The sequence below is a fragment of the Dendrobates tinctorius genome, unplaced genomic scaffold (assembly GCF_039654945.1).
Source record: "Dendrobates tinctorius isolate UK_male_01 unplaced genomic scaffold, ASM3965494v1 ptg000079l, whole genome shotgun sequence".
Lineage (NCBI taxonomy): Eukaryota > Metazoa > Chordata > Amphibia > Anura > Dendrobatidae > Dendrobates > Dendrobates tinctorius.
The window spans coordinates 18,124,527-18,148,393 of NW_027361747.1; the positions used below are offsets into that span (position 1 = coordinate 18,124,527).

The 23,867-nt window shown below is 39.7% G+C and overlaps 2 protein-coding genes across 3 annotated transcripts in view; one reads left to right on the forward strand and one right to left on the reverse strand.

Moving 5' to 3' along the window:
• LOC141096839 (uncharacterized) overlaps positions 1-22,176 on the reverse strand; it is a 281,517-nt gene extending 259,341 nt beyond the window's left edge. For both annotated transcript variants that reach the window (XM_073583673.1, XM_073583671.1), the window contains exon 1: positions 22,039-22,176. The gene's annotated coding sequence lies outside the window, so the exon portion shown is untranslated. The remainder of the gene's footprint in view (positions 1-22,038) is intronic.
• EXOC1L (exocyst complex component 1 like) overlaps positions 1-23,867 on the forward strand; it is a 48,160-nt gene that overhangs the window by 21,501 nt on the left and 2,792 nt on the right. Inside the window, exons 2-3 of the mRNA XM_073583675.1 lie at positions 12,106-12,493; positions 22,053-22,183. Coding sequence (XP_073439776.1) covers positions 12,373-12,493; positions 22,053-22,183 — 252 coding nt within the window. The 5' untranslated portion in view covers positions 12,106-12,372. The remainder of the gene's footprint in view (positions 1-12,105; positions 12,494-22,052; positions 22,184-23,867) is intronic.

Consider the following 23,867-nt stretch of genomic DNA (forward strand, 5'->3'; position numbering starts at 1 on the left):
TAGTCAGGACGTAGCCAATGAGTCAAACACAGAGATAGCTGCAAGGTACCAGAGAGGCGAGCAGAGAGTAGTCAGGTCACAGGCAATGAGTCATACACAGATAATAACGCAGTACAAAATCAACAGGCAAACTCACAACAGGAAACAGAGCCGGGTCAGAACCATATAAACAAGCTATAGCAACAAACAGGCACACGGGGGTCAGCACACTAGGCCAAAGGCAAAAGTATAACTGGCAGGGATTGAAGCTACCCAGGGGTTTATGAAGCTTTCCCAGAACCAGAAAGAGGCCACAATCATTAACCCCAAGTGTACAGGTCAAAACCTGCACAGAGCTCCAGACATTAACCCCCAGTGTGCAGCTCAAAAACCTGCACTGGGATCATGACAGTACCCCCCTCTCAACGGGGGCCTCTGGACCACCAGGCTTCCCCGGGTACTTGGCATGGAACGCCTGAACCAGGCGATCTGCATGTACCAAGCGAGCAGGGAACCATGAGCGCTCTTCTGGTCCATATCCCTTCCAGTGGACCAGGTACTGCAAAGAGCGGCGCACCCGTCGAGAGTCCACAATATGTCCGACCTCATACTCCAATTGACCCTCCACCAGCACTGGAGGAACAACAGTCTCAGAGTTCTCTTTGACAGATCCCGCTGGTTTCAACAGAGACTTATGGAACACATTAGATATTTTTAAGGAGGCGGGGAGACGCAACCTATATGCCACAGGGTTGACTATCTCCATAATCTCGTACGGACCAATGAACTTTGGTCACAACTTAACTGATGGTACCTTTAAGTTGATGTTACGTGTGGAGAGCCAAACCTTCTCTCCCACCTGAAACATGTCTCCCGAGGCTCTCTTTTTGTCCGCAAAATATTTGTATCTCCCCTGGGCCCGAGAGATATTACGCCGGACTTCAGCCCAGAGGTTTTTTAACCATTGAACGGACCCCTCTGCTCCTGGACAACCGGAATCCACCCGAGAAAACTCCCCAAAATGTGGATTAAAGCCATAGTTAATCAGGAATGGGGACATGTTGGTGGACTGACTCACCCGGTTGTTAAAAGCGAATTCAGCCAACGGTAACGCATCACACCAATCCTCCTGTCTGGCGGAGGTCAGACACCTGAGAATTTGTTCTAGGGATTGATTGGTGCATTCTGTCTGACCATTGCTCTCCGGGTGATATGCCGACGAGAAGGAGAGTGAGATGCCCAATTTCATACAGAATGCCCTCCAAAATTTGGCCACAAACTGCACACCTCTGTCAGACACAACATTCAGGGGTACCCCATGCAATCGGACCACATGCTGCACAAACAACCTAGACAATGTTTCTGCTGAAGGTAATGCTGCCAAGGGAATTAAATGGGCCTGTTTAGAAAACCTATCCACCACCACCCAGATCACGGTATTGCCCCTGGAAGGTGGAAGGCCGGTAATAAAATCCATGGAAAGATGAGTCCATGGCCTATCAGGAACCGGTAAATGTACGAGTTCCCCAGTCGGTCGGTTATGCGAGCTTTTGGAACGGGCACACATGCCACAAGCAGAAACAAATTCCTTGACATCGGACCTTAATGAAGGCCACAAAAAACCCCTGGCTACTGCCTCTCTAGTGGCCGTGATACCTGGATGAGCACTCAGCCTAGAATCATGAAACTCCTGCAGAAGTCTAGGCCGCAATGAATCTGGAACAAACAGTTTATCGCTTGGCCTGGTTGCCGGTGCTAGGGCCTGAGCCCTTAGGATTTCTTGTTCCAACTCAGTTGAGACCCCCCCACTACCACCCCTGGGGGAAGAATGGAGGACGGCGGCTCAGGGGGAGACACTGGATCAAAACGTCTGGACAGGGCATCCGCTTTAACATTTTTGGACCCCGGTCGAAAAGTTATTGAGAACTGAAATCGTGAAAAAAAGTGACCAACGGGCCTGTCTAGGAGTAAGCCTCTTAGCAGATTCAAGGTATGCCAAATTTTTGTGATCCGTGACAACCGTGATATGGTGAACAGCCCCTTCCAAAAAGTGCCTCCATTCCTCAAACGCCAGCTTGACCGCAAGAAGTTCTCTATTGCCTACATCATAGTTTTTCTCAGCTGAAGAGAACTTCTTGGAGAAGAAGGCACAGGGTTTGAGATTGGTAAGGGTGGCCGGACCCTGGGACAGCACAGCCCCCACCCCCACTTCAGAAGCATCCACTTCCACAATGAATGGTTTGGACGGGTCAGGTTGCACCAACACCGGGGCAGACATATAACATTTCTTAATCGCTGAGAATGATTCCTTAGCGAGTACAGACCAATTTTTTACATCAGCTCCCTTCTGGGTAAGATCCATGAGTGGTTTAACCACTTGTGAGAAACCTTTAATGAATCTCCGGTAATAGTTCGCAAATCCTAAGAAGCGCTGGAGCCCCTTGAGATCTCGAGGCTGAACCCAGTCAGCGATCGCCAGCACCTTCTTAGGATCCATACGAAACCCCTCACAGGACACAATCAACCCCAAAAAATACAGCTCCTGTACAAAAAACGAACATTTTTCCAATTTGGCGAACAATTGGTTCTCCCTGAGTCTCTGGAGAACTGTCTTTAGATGTTGCAAGTGAGATTGACTGTCCAGGGAATACACCAAAATATCATCCAAATAAATAATAACAAAACGGCCTATCAGATCAGAAAACACAACATTGATGAAATTTTGGAAAATAGCGGGTGCATTAGTTAACCCAAATGGCATTACCAGGTTCTCAAAGAGTCCTTCTGATGTGAGGAATGCCATTTTCCACTCGTCCCCTTCTCGAACCCTTATCAGATTGTAGGCCCCCCGCAGATCTAACTTGGAGAACCATTGGGCCCCAGCTAACTGGTTACATAAGTCTGGGATGAGGGGAAGCGGGTACGAGTTCCTAACCGTTATCTTGTTCAGTTCCCGAAAGTTGAGGCACGGCCGCAAACCACCATCTTTTTTCTTCACAAAGAAGAACCCTGCTGCCACAGGTGACACCGAAGGCCTGATATGCCCTTTGCGGAGACTCTCAGCTATGTACTCCTTCATGCTTGGCGCTCAGGCCCAGACAAATTGAACAATCGAGCCTTAGGTAACTTGGCTCCGGGTACTAAATCAATGGCACAATCATAGGGTCTATGTGGTGGCAGCGCCTCAGCCTCACTTTCGGAAAAAACGTCTTCGAAATCTTTCAGGTACTCCGGAATACCTTCCAGATCGACAGACGACACAGACACGGATTTAACAGCATTAACAAGATGTCCCCGGTTACCACATTTATTATTGCATCCTGTAAAATAATGCCTATCCTGTAAAATACTCAGGACTAGTTACCAGATAAAAATGTAGTGGTTTATTTGGTTTCTTCCATCAAAGAAAAGATTATTACAGAAAAACATAAAAATAGGTGAAAGAGAAATTGTCCATTAGTTCATAGCAAAGCAACATGTATTCTTCTTCTTCCCGGGATCCTGAATAGCAAATGGCTGCTGTCTCTCAGTTCGGCTTCTCACATAGCCGTCAAGTAATATCCCAGCTGTCTGTCCATTCAATGCTATATCCATGCTAAGATGTCATCCTCGCTTCTGTGTCTCATGATGGGGAGGGAGCAAGAGCGACCTCTACAGTTAGCCATGAATTATATACGTCTCCTAAAGCACGTGGTCTCTACATATATGGAGCTGTCTTTCTACCATGAGCCAAGCTTAAAAATAGCCTATGTCGTGTAAGCTAAAGCAATGTACAGAACTGAGTCTTATAAGAAATTAACGGATTATTAATATTTAACAATTCCCCCTTTTGAGGGAGACAAACATTAATTGGAACCCTCAAAACATAATGAGATTTTTTTTTCTTCTTTTCTTCTTCTTTGACAAAATAATTTAATATCAATAATAATAATAATATCAGATTACCGTTATAAGTACTCAATGACATAATTGATGTGAATTCATGTTATGGTAAGCCGTGAACAATATTCATATAAAATATGTATAATTATACTTCCCTAAGTCTAAATTGAAGCATCTCAGGTCCAGTCATCATCATCTGATGTCATCTGGTCGTCATTTTGATGTCTTCTGTCTTTTTCTTGGTTCTTTTTAAAACCACAGTTTTTCTCTAGCATATAGATGTTGTAGAAATCGTGTTGTATATCAAATCAAAGTCCATAATTTCAAATGTTAATACGAAAACAAAGTTTATAGATGCAGCTTTAATATCTGTGCAGTGTCACCTTTAAAAAACCTGGGCTTACATTGGCTCGCCTTGGATATTCTGGAATCCTCCATCGGTACTGGTCTTTGAACAGGTGTGACGTCTTTGGTCAGCAAAGCAAGGGTTAAAATGACTCTTCCTTGCTAAACATAGCACCATAACCAGTCCTTGTCCTAATGCACAGGACACATGTCAGGGTTGTAGCTTCCTGAAAATTACCTTATTGTTCACCAGCTTTACATCGAAGCTTTACAGGTGATTGAAAACTTCTGGAACTTGATAAGAACGTGATAACACAGTTCACATCAGCATCGTAGGATCATCGTCCTCTGGTTGTCAGGTTAGACACTTTAATTGTGACTGTCAGTGGTGGATACTGCACTTGTAATTAACACAGTTACTCAGTAATCATAGCTTTGTTACCTTCTGGGACTTCTGGATCGCGGCATTCTTCTTCTTGCAACTGATAAGAATCAATTTTAATATGAAAAGTCTTTATTAACGTAATTTCAGTATCTTGCTTGAAGTCTTCATTCCCTATTCTATACCAAATCTGGTAATTTTCCTATCCTATAATATCACAGAGTACCATAGCAATCAGTAATATCCATATAATTATTTCAGAATTTGTACCGTATATGGATTTCAATGTTTGAAATAATAAACCAATAATAAGTGATAATACATTATTATCCATATTTTTTCCATGTGATAGAACATTTTTTTATGTCATAGGTGTAATTACCTTTTTCAACCCATAGGTGTCACTGTGTTTTATGTAACCAGTGTTGTCATCTTTATTAATAAGTAATATATTTATTATACTAATAATATGTAGGAATGTAAAGCCATGAACCAAAATAAGAATATATGAGTGAGCGAATGAATGAATAAAAGAATTGTTGCATATAACTCAGAAGTGAAACATTTCCTTTGTAATAAAACCATATCATTGCTATATTTAATGAAGCAAAATTCTATAGTAGATATTACTTTACTATTGATGAAAGAAAAAATAAAAATGTAAGAATTAAAAATAAAACTAGAATAAAAAATTGAAAATTAAGAATAAGAATAAAAATAAGAATAAGGTCTTTATGTTGATGCAGAGTAGTTATGTCTTCAGTAACATATACCCTTAATATTTCCATGATCTGGATTATTTCATAATTGTCATAAACTTGTGTTACCGAAATATTCAAATTATGCAACTTTGCATATAATATTCCTCTTACTGTAAAGAAATGACTCTTTATAATACTTAATGTTATTATACCCAATACTTATACCATTGAACCTTATTTATTTCTTTTCTATTAAAATGTGTGAAGAAGAGGTATTAATCAAATGTGACGATGTAGTCAGGATCAAAAACATATTTCCCCCTTAATACCAAAAAATATTGTTTCATGAAATAATTCATTTATCAAAACCAAAATTAAAAATAATTAATGTATAAATTATGTGAATTTATACTTGCTTATACCATTATTTGTCTGAAGATGTGTAACCATCAAAATTAATTTGAATATCATAAAATTATCCTTTGGAAAAATTAATTTGCATAAACCATTTTGATGTGCGATTGCACTTTGCACTTATCCACAATTAACTAAATTAAGAAATAATAATTACTATAGAAATATAGAAATATATGTTGTGTAGATAATATTTCATTATATATCCTAATATTCTAATAATTTAACTGATCTGCATATTTCTCCTAAAGATAAAGGCTTTTGGGTTTTGTTTTTTTTTCTCTTTTTTTTTCTCTCTCTCATTCAGAATCCTGAGGTCTCATACAAACGTATCACATTACTCGCTCAGCAGCTGCTCATACACTCAGTCACTGTCACTCAGACTGTGTCACATATTTAAGTTTAAACCAAATACCTCACATACGAAGGTGTGATTAATACACGTATTTTAACCCACATTATCCTAATTATCAATGCATTGTAAACTATTTAAATTTAGTCTTAATATTTCTTTGAATATTCCCCACATGACATAAACATATGTTGTATAGCTATACTTGACATTTAGGCCTGAAAAAAAAATTCCATTGGTTTGCAAAAGTTGAGACCCCCTTAAAAATTATTTTCCTATGGAACAGGGACATAGTATACTGGTATTATTAGAACAAAGTTCAAATTTCACCTGCTGTGGTTGTCATTCAAGCCATGCAGGAAAAGCACACACACAGAACACATTTTAAAATGCAATTAGTTATATGCATATTATTTCAGTGTTAAATATATAAATTCATGCAATTATTGCAACTTCCTGTGTAAATAAAGGCATAAATCCTTGGAAGAGAATTTTTCCCGATTAAGTCCTGCTTTGAAATGAAAATTCTAAGGAAACATAAAAAATAAGGTTAATATCATATTCATAATTCTAAATATTATTACTGATGTAGATTTTAATTTTCATTAAAAAATACAGTTCTACTATTTCTACTTCTACAAACACTCTGTATATACTGTATGAATATGTATATATCCACAAACTATAAAACTACAGGATTATATTCTATAAAATAATTACATATAACTCACTAATTGTATAACACTGTTACACAATATATATTACTTTTTCTAGCCAATTCCTACACCCATACTTATTTCTCTGCAAAAAATATCCTGAAAGGTTCTTGCCATTTTAAAGCTGATAGATTCTTGGAGCAGAGTATTCAGTTTACAGGCCATGATGTCACTCACCACCTGTTTCTGTCTGTCAAATTCGGCCATCTTTGTTACAGAAAGAAGATCAGAACTCATCATTTTTCTTAATTCAATTTGTGTCTTTTCGGTGATCCTTTGTATCATTCCATAGGGCTTATAACAAATATGTGATTTTCTTCGTTCTTCATAGATTTGATTTTGGGGAAAACTCATTTTAGAAGGTTTTGCTAATACAGGCTTCTGATAAGATTTTACTCTGCCTGTCTTCACAAAATTAGCACAATTTACTTTCCTTTCACGATTCTCGTGTTTTCTGGCAAAATCAAGGGATTGCGCACATTCAAACAAAGAATCTTTTTGTGACGCAATAACACGAGATGCAGGATTTAAAAACCAAAATTTGCTTACAAAACTCCTTATGAGGGACTGTGTTTTGACATTGTCACTCAGCATTCTATACAAACGTTCATATATGGACATGAACGTAAAAATACATTCCTTCCGACCAATCCTTAATTTTTGAAGAATATCAATATCTGGATGATTTTCATTTGATGAACAAAAAATGAGAATTTTTAATCTGTCCTTATCAGTTAAATTCTCATGTATTTCACCAGATAACTTTAAAGACAATCCCCTAGCAAAGGTTACAGGGATCCACATTTTGAACAACTGATTCTTCTCCTCGTTAGATAAATCAAATTTATCAACACAACTTTCAAAAACCTCAGAGTTTCTACAAACATGGATTGTGTTATCATATGCAGGTATTATTTTGCATATCTTTAGCAAGCTTTTCCTTACTTTACTTCGGATTTGGGCCTGTGAGTCGTCTATTTTTAGTGGTACGTCTTTCCCTTGTACGTCCTCTACGTCAGTTCTGAAGTCTCCTCCTACTTCTCCATCTTGTTCCACGTCTGCAAGGTCACCTTCAATAGCTGCTGCTACTTGTAACTGTTTCTCCACATTACAGTGAATCTCGGGAATATCACTATCCTCTACACAATCATTTTTAGATTTCTCTGACACAGATCTATGAAATATATCTACCATCTGTAGAATATTTTTTAATCTCTCTCTTTCTCTATTGAAGAATTTACAGTCTAACTTCTGATTCGCCAGTTCGCACTCAGCATATAATCTAAGCCATACTTCTGGATTAGACTTGTCTACAGACTTAAATTTCAATCTACTCTGCTTAGCATAAGAATTAATTACATCCATTTCTCTTACCTTGAAATTTCTCAGCTTGTTCCTTTAATGGACAACGCTGGGCTCTTGTCTTCACACGTCTTGGCTTCAGCACGTCTGGCACTTTGGCACTTGTAGTACTTCTCAATCTATCTGGCAATTCTTACTTCTAGGTTCTGTCTGATTCTTGTAAGTAGTAGATTTCCTGATAACTTGCACATATGACGTTAGCAAAGTTCAATCCCCCTTTTGGGCAAGTGGAGGGAAATCCGCAAAAAAGTACAAAAATTCAGATCTGGCTGGCTCTCCAATGTAAAATAATGCCTATCCTGTAAAATACTCAGGACTAGTTACCAGATAAAAATGTAGTGGTTTATTTGGTTTCTTCCATCAAAGAAAAGATTATTACAGAAAAACATAAAAATAGGTGAAAGAGAAATTGTCCATTAGTTCATAGCAAAGCAACATGTATTCTTCTTCTTCCCGGGATCCTGAATAGCAAATGGCTGCTGTCTCTCAGTTCGGCTTCTCACATAGCCGTCAAGTAATATCCCAGCTGTCTGTCCATTCAATGCTATATCCATGCCGAGATGTCATCCTCGCTTCTGTGTCTCATGATGGGGAGGGAGCAAGAGCGACCTCTACAGTTAGCCATGAATTATATACATCTCCTAAAGCACGTGGTCTCTACATATATGGAGCTGTCTTTCTACCATGAGCCAAGCTTAAAAATAGCCTATGTCGTGTAAGCTAAAGCAATGTACAGAACTGAGTCTTATAAGAAATTAACGGATTATTAATATTTAACACATCCCCATTGAGTGATTTCCCCTGTAACCCAATCAATGGTAGGATTATGGCGTTGAAGCCAAGGCATCCCCAGTACCAGTCCTGCAGGCAAGTTATCTAGCACCAGACAACTTAGTTTCTCCACATGAGTGGAACCCACTTTTAGAGAAAAAAGTTCAGACCTGCAACAGATACCGTCCTGGGTAAGAGGAGATGAGTCAATTGCCACAAGTTTAACAGGATCGTGAAGCCTGACTGTCCCTATCTTATTAAGAGTCATAACCTTGGTATCAATCAGGTTCACAGCCGAACCGCAGTCAATAAAAGCAGTAGTCTGAACAGGACCATAACCAAGTTCCAGTTCCACCTGCAGCACCATTTTTGCACATGAGGAAAATTGTACCTGAAGGTCTGGGTAGCCTCCTCGATTACTACCCAGACCTAGTCGTTTCCCGCCATCTTGGAGGATGACGGACAGAAGGGGCAGTCCTTCTTCCAATGTCCAGATTTCCCACAATAGAAGCACAACTGCTCTTCCCGGCGGCGTCTTCTTTCCTTTCCCTCACAGGTGACAGCGCTCACCCCCATAGCCATAGGAAGAGTCTGGGTCTCATCTCCACTGAAGAATAAGGGCGTTTCCCATTGCATAATGCCTCTAGCCCGCAGCCTGCGATCCATGCGAACCGCTTGGACCATGGCATCCTCCAGGGAGTCAGGCGGAGGATGAAGTGCCAAAGCATCCTTCAGACGTTCACACAGGCCTCTGTGGAACAGCCCCCGAAGGGCGGCATCACTCCTGGAAATCTCCTCTGCCCATCGTCTGAATTTAGTACAGAACCATTCAGCCGAGTGCTCTCCCTGACAGACACTCATCACTTTGTCCTCAGCCAACCGCACTCTATCAGGCTCATCATAAATAAACCCTAAGGCTTCAAAAAATGCATCCACAGACATTCTCTCAGGGGCAGAAGAAGAAAGCGAGAATGCCCAGGCTTGTGGGGACCCCCTAAGCAGGGACATCACCACCCCCACCCTCTGTTTCTCATCCCCAGAGGAGCGGGGTCTCAAAGAAAAAAAAGCTTACAGCCCTCCTTAAATGCCCTGAAATCATCCTTGTTACCAGAAAATATATCTGGCAATTTAACCGGGGATTCAGGTGGGACTAAAATGACATCTCTACTCCCCACCTGCTGGAAGCCTGCGGAAAGTACCCCCTGAACTGAGTCCTCAACCCGCCGTTGGGACTGGGCCAAACTAAGCTTCTGTGTGACTGAGTCAAGCTTTTCACCTGCTCAGATAAAGCACACATTGGGTCCATGCTGCAGAAGTGAGGAGAGAAAAAAAAATTGTAGGCCAGTTATAATGTCAGAGACACCGCACTGAACTTGCTCACTGAGCCAGTGTGCGTGTCCTGAGTAAAGCGAAAGCGTGCTCAAAGCTACCTGTGGAGCGGGCAGCAACCGAGTAGATGCGTACTTCAGAGCCGCAGGACCTGAAGCACGTGACTGCTAGAGGCGTGGCCTAAACTCCACAGAGCTAGGAGCTGCAAGACAATTCCTAGCAGAGTAACTGCGAGTCAAAGTTACCAAGGGGCATAGACAGGGAGAATAGTCAGGATATAGCCAATGAGTCAAACACAGAGATAGCTGAAAGGTACCAGAGGGGCGAGCAGAGAGTAGTCAGGTCACAGGCAATGAGTCATACACAGATAATAGCGCAGTACAAAATCAACAGGCAAACTCACAACGGGAAACAGAGCCGGGTCAGAACCATATAAACAAGCTATAGCAACAAACAGGCACACGGGGTCAGCACACTAGGCCAAAGGCAAAAGTATAACTGGCAGGGATTGAAGCTACCCAGGGGTTTATGAAGCTCTCCCAGAACCAGAAAGAGGCCACAATCATTAACCCCAAGTGTGCAGGTCAAAACCTGCACAGAGCTCCAGACATTAACCCCCGGTGTGCAGCTCAAAAACCTGCACTGGGATCATGACACATACCACAGTGACAGTAATGCTGTCCCATACATCAAAAGAAAGAAGTTGTGGCAAGTGAAAGAAGCACCAGCCCATCATGACATCTAGATTTAGGTGAGTGATAAAAGCTGCGGGGAAGTGACTGCAGAGCCATCCTCCTATGATGTCCCTTTTTAGGCTCCTCTTAAATGAAACATCACAGGAAGTAAAATTTAAATAAAACGGTTATAGGGAATAGCTGTATGGGGTGAATATTAAGGAAATGTAAATAAAACAAATTACAAATGTCATAATTGCAACTGCTAAGTCATGCTCACATACGTCAGAAATGACAACTGATTATTGCAATAAATATATGGTTATCTAGGAGGAAAATCAATATTGGTGAAATGAAAGAGAGTGAATAAAGCACTGTAAGCAAGGAAAACGGGTCTGTTTTGCGGCCCACGTTGTATTAAGCAATAGATGTTTTCTGCCCTTTGGAAATAACTTAATACAATTTCCCATCAATTTCCTTCTATGCCAATCTCTTCCTTTGGCGAAGTCAAAGCAATGGAATTTTACTACAATTGGTTGGAGCCACTGGATTTCATTACGGTGATATAAGACTATTCCTTTAGTTCTCTTCAGATAGAAAATATTGTGCATTTAATCTTTCTAGGAAATTAATTAAAAAACGAAGTATATATTACGATTGATGGTGGAAGACTTTACATTGTTGCTGTGTAGATCCAGTGCCAGATATGGTATGAAAAGACGGCCATAAATAAGAGTTGAAAAGGGGATTATTTGGGGGAAGTTGTGAATCTAAAGTAGAGAAATGCTGCATTGCTTCGTTCACTGTTAATGAAAATTGATTTCAGATACAAAGAAGAGTGTCTTTTAATAAATAACTCCCGGCCCCTGTGAAGGGCAGCGCCGAATCTAAATGAATACCGTTTTTTTTTTCATGAAGTAGTGCTCTTAGCGATAATGCAAGGGATGCTGCATGGTTTAGAAAAGCGGTTTTGGACTGGGAATTGTCTGGCTCCTTTTTCTAAAGCAACGTCATGGGCATAGATTTGTGGGAAGCGTTAAGTGTTCGGCAGTATAAAAGAACGGCCCTGCCTTCATTTGCTACTTGTAATAGTCTTAATGGAAGAAGAGCTGAATCAATACATCAAGACAGCTGTTAACTGACTATTTTAATGGAATCTAAACAGCTTTTCTATTCTCTTATTTTGTGCTCATTTTAGATCTTAAAAATCTCTACAAATGACCAGAACGTTAAATTCGCGTCTCTATATTCGTCAAACTATGAATTCACGTGCAAACTCCGTGTGCACAAGAGCTTACGGAACTTCAACATAGAGGATATTTGCTGCGAGGACTTGGACTCTTGAAACATCAGGAAGCTAAGAAAGTGTCGAAGTTCTATGTTACGTAAAGTCCTAGGAAATACCTAGGAGGACAGGGATACTAAGATAACTCTCCTGGATGTGGAGGATTTTTAACAAGTGGATATGTCATCACTCCTAAAGGAAGATATGGAGAAAAAACTTTTCAAACCAAAAGGACACTCTTTGTACGAGTTCATCGAAACAAAGTCCAAAACCAAGGAGAGGTTTTATCTATGTGCTTCAGGTAATATATAATGTATGTCAATGCTTCACTTTCACTTACTTATGACTCATTATAGTCTGTTATATGTTCTCATTTTGCATCAGGGTCTCATTCTTTAATAATTTAACTGTAGAATTGCGTTTCCATTTTTTACATTTTAGAAAAAGTTGACATAAGAAAGTTGATACTTTTATATACAATTTTTTTTTTAGGATTTACTGTTTTCAAGTTAAGTTCATCTGAATCTGACATTCTAGGTATGTCTCCTGGTAAAACGAAACACCTTTATTGTCTGTGCAAATACAGAATGTCATTTTGATTAGTAGATTGCCGTAATTCAACATTAGTCCAAGGGGATTTCTTTTTATTTTGGCTCAAATAACCTACATATTTCTATATATTTTAAATTAATATTTCTTGCTGGCTTCAAATTATATCAAGATCTAGATAAATAAAATGAAGACAACTAGAAAAAACAGATACAACCTAGCAGTGGCAAGCCAGATTTAACACCTACGGAAAAAGCTTACAAAAAAAGGCTTACTCATAAATATGGAATCATTCCAAGGTCATTCCAAGGTTACAGTTTTCAGTTCTCACCAAACAATTTCTGAAGCCTTTATATGTTTTACTGACTGTTATTCTTACATCAGAATTCACTAATGTGCTGAAACATGTTTGATTTTGGTTAAAAGTGTCTATTTGTCTTCATCTGACATGCTTGCGATATGATCCATTTTTTTAGTAGGACAATCGGGGACTGTCTGATTTAGGCTAGTTTCACATTCGCGTATGGAGGATCTGCGGCCGTCTGTGGACTTCCTCCGTGAAGCTCTGCCCACGGCTGCACATCCTCCCGTCAGCTCCATCTACCTCGGCAAGTGGCGTGCGTACCCTATCTTTAGCATTGGGTGCGCAGGCCATGCCAATGTATGTGGGTGCCTCCACATGCGTCGTTTTGACAGTGCTGCTACCTGCGCCGAACGCAACGGCCGCAGATCCTCCATACGCGAATGTGAAACTAGCCTTACTTATTTATTGATTGATCAGTAGGATCCCAATCGGTTTTGCTTTTTTTTTTAACTATGCAAGTGAAAAGAATCAGGATGCTGTATGGTAGGCATGATTGTGATATTTCAACAGACTGGGAAAACATGGTGAGTAACTATCTTTAGAAGTATGCAGGAAGTGATATTGAAGAGGTGGATACTTCAGTAACAACTAATATTTAAGGTACACCAACGTGAAGATGAGCCAAAAGTGACTTCCTATATTATCTGCTCCTCCGCCTGGCATTGGCCCCACTACAGAAGCACATTACTTTTAAAGAAGATCTGGAAGAACCCCTTGGGTAAAGAGTCTTAATTTTTTTCCACTTGCTGTACTATCTTTGAAGAAAGTATAACAACGTTTTCCTGGAGAAGACAAAGTTTTGCCTTGTCCTTCAGGCTTCATTGTTTTCTGTCTAAAAGACCACAGTTGGTGTATCTCTTTGCATACAGTGATACAATAAAATTAATAAAAACAACTGTTTTGCATATGTAGTTTTATAGGATTTAAAGCCCCCGTTACACACTGCGATATCGCTAGCAATATCGCTGTAAAGTCACCGATTTTGTGACGTTATAGCAATATTGCTAGCGATATCGCTGCATGTGATACTTACCTACGACCGGCTCCCCCGCTGGTAATCGCTGATCGCGCGAGAAGCTGCTGGACCATTCCTCGTCGGTCACTTCCTGCGGCGCTTCCTGCTGTGACAACGAGCGACGCGTGGAGCCGGGCGGGAGGACGCAGGATCGCCGCGTCTGAAAGGTAAGTAGCGATCCCCGTCCCCAGCGATGTCGCTGGTGAGATCTGCCTGAGTGGCAGCTCACTAGGGACCACCTAGCGATTCACCAGCGATCCTGACCGCGTCATATCGCTAGTCGGGATCGCTGGTGAGTCGCTAGGTGTAACGGTACCCTAAGAAGTAAAACATAACAGAATCTAGTTGATATATTTTGCAATTATTAACATGTATATCAGGGAAAGGGTTAAAACCTTGTTCGAAACCCAGCTAACAAAAGTATTAAGAGATCATGCCATTTAAGAAAAAAAAAATACAGAATTTTAGATTCTATAGGTTTTCAAAAATTTTGATCTTGATGGATCTTCAACATTAAAATTGACGTTAATGCCATTGTCAATTTAGATTCCCACTCTCAGTACTACCGTATGTCAATGCCAGTTCTTAACATCAATTACATGTAAAGCATTTTATATTAATATTTAATTAGCATGGAAAAAGTTATCCTTTATGTAAATTCCGAAACATCTGCTTACGTATGCATAAATATATATACCAGGGGAAGGGAGCCAAATTCAAGTAAGATTATATGCTTCTGCTTCCCATTAGGCTAACACATCCATAGCAAATATTGGTGTCGTATATTTAAAACATTTGTGCTAAATTAAGCAGTTTATTTTCTTTAAGCAAAATAGAGGATACCTTCCCAAACCGACTCCTGGGATCCCACCAATCCTGAGAATAGGGCCTGGTCTAAATACAGTGGATATTAAGCATGCGAACCTCCATTTCATTCCTTCTTATTTGACTGCTGGATATGATCAAGACAGATGGACAGTGCTTGCCAGCAGGGACTATGGCAGAAAGTAGTTCAAGAGCAAGTCAAGGTCAACATGTAGAAAGTATTAGAGCAATTAGAGTTCAGCCCAAGAATTTGACAAAGCAGATCCTTGGAATCATCAAACTATGGTACCTTAAATCCCTGGACTCTACTGGTTGAATTGGCCTGGTGGAAAGCCAAATTGAAAAAGCACTAAGTCTTGTTATTAGTGCAGTGGACTAATCTATAAAATCAAGTAGTGGAACAAGCCCCAGAATGGCAGGCCAAAGGGTAATCAAAATAGTCAATATACTGACACATTGGGGAGAATTCAGAAGCAGGTTAACAAGCTGGATCAGAATCAAGTAGGAGTACAGAACACAACCAGTTAGTCTAAACTAATAACTGGCACAGACATACGGTATGTACCTGAGAAATTCAAATGTAGCATTCAGCACTTTGATTGTTTAGAAAACCTGACCAGAGATAAGATATTTGGCCCAGTAACCAGGTTGCAGATTGGCTAGCTACATGACCACACAGGATTGGGCAGTAGTATGCATAGCAATTATTGCAGGGCCCAATGGTGCAAAAGCATAGTGGCATGGTGAGTATGTTATAATATATTTGAAATAGATAAATTGATATAAAAATGAATGCTTAAATAAATTAATTTTACTGACATTATTTAGTCTAAAATATTGGAAATCTCTGACTCCCTTGTAGCAGATCAGACAACAGGATGGACAATTTAGGACTATGTGTTTACTGGATGTTTTGAGAAGGTAAGTGCCATTGGACAATCACTAAACAAATGAACAACTATTAAGTCTTTAATGAATGGCTCTGATCATTCTTTGAAAGTCAAAAGCAAAATAACAAAAATTCTTTAATATTCATTGGCTAGACAAAACACCAACAAAGGTATTTTTGGGAGGGGCTGACTCCGTTTAAGGTATAAACGATTAACCTTTAGAGTATAAAGTCTTATTGGCACTTGCCATAGGAAAAAGTATTTAAATTGGTTCTCTAACAGAACAAAAAAAAACTATCTCACAAATTCCACCAAGTAGAGGTAACTATCCTACAAGTCAATATTAAGGCCCCGTCACACATAGCAATCTCGCTAGCGAGATCGCTGATGAGTCACAACTTTTGTGACACAACAGCGATCTCACCAGCGAGATCGCTGTGTGTGACAGCGATCAGTGACCGGCCCCCCTGCCGGTATCGCTGATCGCTGCAAGAAACCTCTGGACATTTTTTTTGTCGCTGATCTCCCGCTGGCCAGCACGCATCGCTGTGTGTGACAGGCGGGAGACCAGCGATCAGCTGTAAAATAATTAAAAAAATATTGTCATTCTCACCTTCCGGCGTCCCACACAGCATTCCCGCCTCTCTCCACGCTCCGGACCCAGTAATCCTTTGCAAGAATGACCGGGAGACTTCATGATCCAGCGAGAACGGACGTCATCGCGGTCATTCTCGCAAAGGATTACTGAGACCGGAGCATGGAGAGAGGCGGGAATGCTGCGGACGTCGGAAGGTGAGAATAACAATATTTTTTATTTTAATTCTATTTTTGACATGAATATGGCATCAGCGCTAACGAGCACAGCGATGCCGCGCGCTCGGCATCGCTCTGCTAATCGCTGGTGAAGCTGTCTGTTTGACAGCTCACCAGCGATCACATAGCGACTTACCAGCGATCCTGACACGTTGATATCGTTGTCGGGATCGCTGGTAAGTTTCTATGTGTGACTCCAGCTTTAGACCTATTCTGACTCTTTAACTAGGCTGCAAGTTTAGGGCTCTTGAGACACCGTTTCTATGGATGTCTGTATGAACCAGTGCTCACACAAAGAAACTTCATACGATGGCTTCAGACATCCGGTGTGTGGGGTCCGGCGGCGTGCGGCGAAAAGCTTTTACATTTTTCGCCACTTTGTGCCTGATGCTAAAAAACTGATGTCTGAAAGTAGCCTAACTTGACTGCAGAGGCACATATGAAGGTTGCAGAAGTTGTTGTATTTTCAGGCAAAGGGAAGAAGAAGGGAGAGGTTACTTGCATCACAGAACATAAGGTAGAAAAAGAGGGCAAACAATATAATGACAATACAATCCTGTATGATTCCCATGTCTTGGGACATGACAGAACCATATAAAATTTACCATGGATTACAGCCAATCCAGTTTTGTTGAGAGTTAAAACATGGGAGATACATCATTTTAACTGTTAGAATCACTTCAAAGGGTTGTCCCCTATCAGAAAACTTTTCCTGATATGTAAAGTTTGTTGTAAAAAAAAAAACCCTGTTCTTTACTTACGCTCCTCAATCCAGTACTCAGTGATTGGCTGCAGCAATATTCTGCTTGGGAGTTATGGTTGAACCACCCAAGGTAATTTAAATATTGAGTATAGGCAAGTTAGTAGAGGGAGGAAACATGAGAAGTTTCGTTTTGAAGAAATTCAGTTTTAGATTTTTATCATCTGAGCACTGACAGACAAAATGACAATATCGTTGTATTGGTGCCAGTTTATGAGGTGAGTATATAGTCATTTTCTTTTACATGGGACACTGTTGCTTTTAAAAGGTTTTGCCAAAGTAGTGGACTCTCCTTTTAATCAGCCATCATATTAATTATTTGTACTACAAGAAATAGCAGGATGGCTGTAAAATGTGTTTTTTTCTGTGTACTCTATTACTGTTAATGAACTATAATTAAGTAGAGCAGAAGTTTCATGGCGTGGAAAGCACGGCCATGTTGTTCTGGTTTGCTATTTCTGATCTATCGCAGCTCAAGATATCATTGGCCTTATTAGTACCACCCCCTTTCTCTCCTTAAACCCACGCGACGCCATGCCGGGCCAGACTAGCGGCAGATACCGCGTCTGGAGGAACGTCTGCATAACTAATTGCTGCATATTTAGTACAGCACAGCATGTCACACACCTTGTTTGGGTGTTTTAGCTATTTTTTTCTTTTCTCCTATCTGTCCTCATGAAGTGTTGTGCGTGATACCTGGTTACTATAATCTGCGTTTAGCAAATTTTCATATATATGACCATATAACCTACAGTGTATATACTTTTGTTGTATTTTGTATTTTATTTTTATGCTTTAATTATTTTTTCTTTTGTTATATGATTTTCACTTATTTACTCATCTTTGTAGTAACTGAAGAAGGTCACATTTGACCGAAGCGTTTTCTTGCGTACTACAATAAATCTTCCTTTGAACACACTTAAGTTGAGTGCTAGGTTTTATATCTAAAAGCATGTAAAAGACTGAATTGCCACATGATCCATTGTACCCTCTCAATTTAAGCGAATAAGGGAATAAGAAGGAGCTTAATAAATAATCATCCCAGGTATAAATGTTTATAGGGAGGATCACGTGGGAAAATTTGTTAGCTGAGAATTATTTAAAGAATACTTGTTTTTTTAGGTGACTTTTCAGAACTATAAGTTATTAACGTCTACAATCAGAGGGATGCACAAAAATGTTCCACACAATGAAAGAACAACTACTAATAACAACAAAGAAATAACATGGATCAGGCAGTGTAAGGGGTAATAATTAGATTGAAGATACAAGCTGTGTGTCCGCCACCTCACACCCCAGTGGGGGTCTAATCCATGTCTAAACCATGTTTCTTCTTTGTTGTTAGTAGCAGTTGGCATTTTTTAATATTGCCTATAGAAGTGCACTTATGTGTCTGTGATATATCATATGTGCATATATTTTTCCTGACCTATAATTACCCACCTGTTGTATTATATCATTGGCTATTTTTGCCCATTTTATTGATTTATAGTGATTGTCTTATTCACATATTGTGACAAAACTTCTTCAATTAAGACTGAGTTCCCATACTTCTCATTGCTTTTTAAGCTGTCTTGTCCTTGCATGTGTTTTTAAAACCTCTCTGTCTTGCTTATTGTTACATTTAATAACAATCATTTATTTTGTCTAATTTTTGTGCAGTTTAGTCCCCAGTCGGGTTAGTGTAGATGTCTAAATATTGACCTTTTAGAGTAAGCTGTCAACTATGTATTTTTATGAGGACTAACAACATTTTTTGCCATCATTTGACTTGTAATCTGCTATTTTTCACCAGTTTTATCTTGTGCAGACAAAGGGTGATTTATGGTTGTCTATGACCTAGTGGATGGGGAATAGCTGCTATGATATACAATATGATTTACACAGCATCCATACACAAAGATGGATTCCTGCTCTTCTTTCTTTGTAACACAGACAAATTCAGCAGCAGCTTGGTAGACAGCAGTACAGTACAGCAGCACTGAGCTGTGTGGCTGTGAATCCAGAACTGGAATGAAATAATTTTGCTGAATTCTGCAGCATGATCTCCTTTGTCTATCTGTCAGTGTCTGTCTAATCTGTTGTGAATGGTCCTCACTCCTCCTGCCACCTCCCTTTCTAGAGAGTATTTTAGGCACAGCAACCTAACACCTCAATGTGTTCGCAGTCCATCTTGCTTTGACCAAAATGGATGGTGAGTTCAGTAGGTAGGGGGAAGAGGAAGAAGTTGCTCTTAAATAGAGAAAGAAGCAGATTTCTCTCATAATATACTGCAAAGTTTCTTATATTTCCTTATACTGTTGATTTATGCAAAGTTAATGATAGCGGCCATTTAGCATTGTGTCAGATATGTACTAGATTCTTGTCATTCACCTCAATTGTTATAAGATTTTTAAGTTTCTGCAGCTGATGGTGCTTAGTTATGTTATTCTCTATTCATGAGTCCATATTCATGATTATCATTTTAATGGATCAAAGCTATTACCTTGATTCCTAACCTTACTTAAATAATATTAATGTTAGCCAGATACATAAAATAAACCATACAACTTCACTCTACACACAAAAACATAATAGTCCTTTGCATTACTTAACCGGCACATAGAGTGAACCTACAAGGTAATTTTGTCAGCAAGCTGGCCATGAGGTATTGAACATAGATGATCGGATCGAGTCACCCCCAAGATAGGTGCCTAACCGTTCACATTTTCATTATACATACATCTCTGGCAAAAATTAAGAGACCACTTCACAGTTTCATAAAAATCAGCTTCTCTACATGTCTGACAGCCATTCTATTCCAGTGTCAGTTGAATTCCAACCGGAGTACACCTCATTCTACTTAATGTGCTTCTGATTAGGCGATCTTCTGAACCAAATCTTATTTAATGAAGGAAAGTATAAAAAACCCTGCTGTGGTGTTCACAATTCTCTTGCAATAGGACAAGCTGGATGACAAAACAAGCCAACGGAGTTGGAAAGAAAAGTCTTGAGTGAGGAAAAGATGGGTTCAATTCTGGCTTTACTAGCAGAGAGATACAGTAAGAGTCATTTTGCCTTTATCCTTAAAATTTCTAAGACGGCAGTCCATTACAACAATGTCAAGCAGCAGACATTGGGGATAACAAAGCTACAGACCAGCAGAAGGCAAAAACGACTCTCCACTGATCGGAATGACCGTCATCTTATTCGAATGTCACTCAGCAACCACAGGATGACATCAAGTGACCTACAAAAGGAATGGTAAATGGCAGCTGGGGAGAAGTGCATGGCAAAAACAGTTCGTAACAGACTCCTAGAGGCAGGGCTCAAGTCATGTAAAGCTAGAAAAAAGCCTTTCATCAATGAGAAGTAAAGAGTCTAATTTTCAGCTTTGCCCAACATTTGTTTGTCTAATGGTTAGATGGAGACCTGGAGAGGTGTACAAGGCACAGTGTCTTGCACCCCCTGTGAAATTTGGTGGAGGATCGGTGATGATCTGGGGATGCTTCAGCAAGGCTGGAATTGGGCAGGTTAATCTTTGCGAAGGACATATGAATCAAGCCGCATACAAGGTTATCCTGGAAAAACAGTTGATTCCTTCTGCTCAGGCAATGTTCCTCAACTCTGAGGACTGTTTTATCTAGCAGGATAATGTGCCATGCCACACAGCTAGGTCAATCAAAGTGTGTATGAAGGACCACCACATCAAATCCCCGTCATGGCCAATCTCCAGACCTAAACCCCATTGAAACGTTGAAAACCTCTGGAATGTAATCAAGAGGAAGATGGATAGTCACAAGCCATCAAACAAAGAACTGCTTAAATTTTTGTACGAGGAGTGGCATAAGGTCACCCAAAAGCAGTGTGAAAGACTGGTGGAAAGCATGCCAAGACGCATGAAAGCTGTGATTAAAAATCATAATTATTCCACAAAATATTGATTTCTCAACTATTCCTGAGTTAAAACATTAGTATTGTTGTTTCTAAATGATTATGAACTTGTTTTCTTTGCATTATTTGAGGTCTGCTAACACTGCATTTTTTTGTTCTTTTGACCATTTCTCATTTTCTGAAAATAAATACAAAATTTTAGTGCTTGGAAATTCGAAGACATGTTGTCAGTAGTTTATAGAATAAAACAGCAATTTACATTTTACTCAAAAATATACCTATAAAAAGAAAAATCAGACAAACTGAAAATTTTGCAGTGGTCTCTTAATTTTTGCTAGAGTTGTATTTTCCATGAAGAAACAGCTCTATATCAACAATAAAATCACCATTCAACCATACACAACTAGATTTTCTATACAGCTGTTGAAACCTAATAGTCAAAATTAGCAGCACAAAATAAAAGCAAAAGTAGGAGAACAAGTTTTATCATGATTTATATTCTGATTAATAATGTTAGGCCTATAACAAAAGTTCACTGTAATAGATGATTTTCATCTTGACATCAGGAACAGAAGGCAATCAATTATGAATAAAAGACGTCTATATAATCAAGCCTTTTTTCATTGCCATTTCAAAGAGTCCCAGGAGGAATGTTAAAGTCTTTCAATATTTCAAGCAGATGATTCATGTACATTATAATTTATATATCATTTCAATCATTTAAAAAAAACAAAACACTATCTAATATTGTACTTACTGTATGTCTTTCAGTGGCTAAGGACGAGGACGTTCATATATCCTTGGTGAAACACTACAGGGCTTGTCTAGATGAAATATATGAAGTGGCTGAGATGTGGTTTCTGAAAGATCTCAAGTTCATTGATGGGAAGGAACCAGACACTGTAAGTTCAGAAAAACATTACTTTATTCACTAATATGTCAATGACACAGTTTGCTTTACTGTTGCTTTTACAATGTAAGCCTGTGGAGCAACGTTCTGATGTTCTATAGGATTACATTGTAAAGGCGACTTCTGGCTCACACATAGACCGAGTGTGATCCAGTGAGTCGTATTAGAAGTTACATGACCCACAAGAGAACTGGAGTGATGCTTGAAAGGTCACGTTCATACGTTCAGTATTTTACATCAGTATTTGTAAGTAGGTGAAAAATACAGAAGTGGTCATATGTTTCTATTATACGTTCTCTCTGATTGTTCCACTCCTGATTTTAGCTTACAAATACTGATGTAAAAAACTGACCAAATACTGAACGTGTCAACATAGTCTTAGAGAGATCTTCTGCCTGCAGGCAATAGTTTTGGGATTCTTGCCCTTATTAAGAACATAGCACAGTATACAGTTAGTTGTGCGCAAAAGTTTACATACCCCGGCAGAATTTTTGCTTTCTTGGCCTTTTTACAGAGAATATGAATGATAACACCAAAACTTTTTCTCCACTCATGGTTAGTGGTTGGGTGAAGACATTTATTGTCAAACTACTTTGTTTTCTCTTTTAAATCATAATGACAACCCAAAACATCCAAATGACCCTGATGAAAAGTTGACATACCCCATTTCTTAATACCATGTATAGCCCCCTCTAACATCAATGACAGCTTGAAGTCTTTTGTGGTAGTTGTGGATGAGTTCTTTATTTTCTCAGTTGGTAAAGCTGCCCAGTCTTCTTGGCAAAAAGCCTTCAGTTCCTGTAAATTCCTGGGCTGTCTAGCATGAACTGCACACTTGAGATCTCCCCAGAGTGGCTCAATGATGTTGAGGTCAGGAGACTGAGATGGCCACTGCATAACCTTCACTTTGTTCTGCTATAGCCAATTACAGGTCGACTTGGCCTTCTGTTTTGGATCATTGACATGTTGGAATGTCCAAGTACGTCCCATGCACGGTTGATGATTGCAAATTTGCCTTCAGTATTTGCTGATAACGTGCTGAAATCATCCTTCCTTCAACTTTGAAGGAAGTTTCCTGTGCCATTGAAGCTCATACATCCCCAAAACATCAGCAATCCACCTCTCTCCAAATGTAACATTTATAGTTGTGGCCAAAAAGTTCAATTTTGGTCTCATCACTCCAAATTACCTTGTTCCAGAAGTTTTGAGGCTTGTCTCTGTGCTGTTTTGCATATTGTAGGCAAGATACTTTGTTGCATTTGCACAGTAATGGCTTTCTTCTGGCGACTCGACCATGCAGCCCATTTTTATTCAAGTGCCTCCTTATTGTGTATCTTGAAACAGGCACACCACTGGAGCGGGTGCAGAGAAGAGCGACCAAGGTTATTAGGGAACTAGGGGGTCTGCAATACCAAGACAGGTTATTATACTTGGGGTTATTTAGTTTGGAGAATCGAAGGCTTAGGGGTAATCTTATTACAATGTATAAATATATGCAGGGACAGTACAAAGACCTTTCTAATGATCTTTTTACTCTTAGACCTGTGACAGGGACAAGGGGGCATCCTCTACGTCTGGAGGAAAGAAGGTTTAAGCATACTCACAGACGCGGATTCTTTACTGTAAGAGCAGTGAGACTATGGAACTCTCTGCCATATGATGTTGTAATGAGTGAT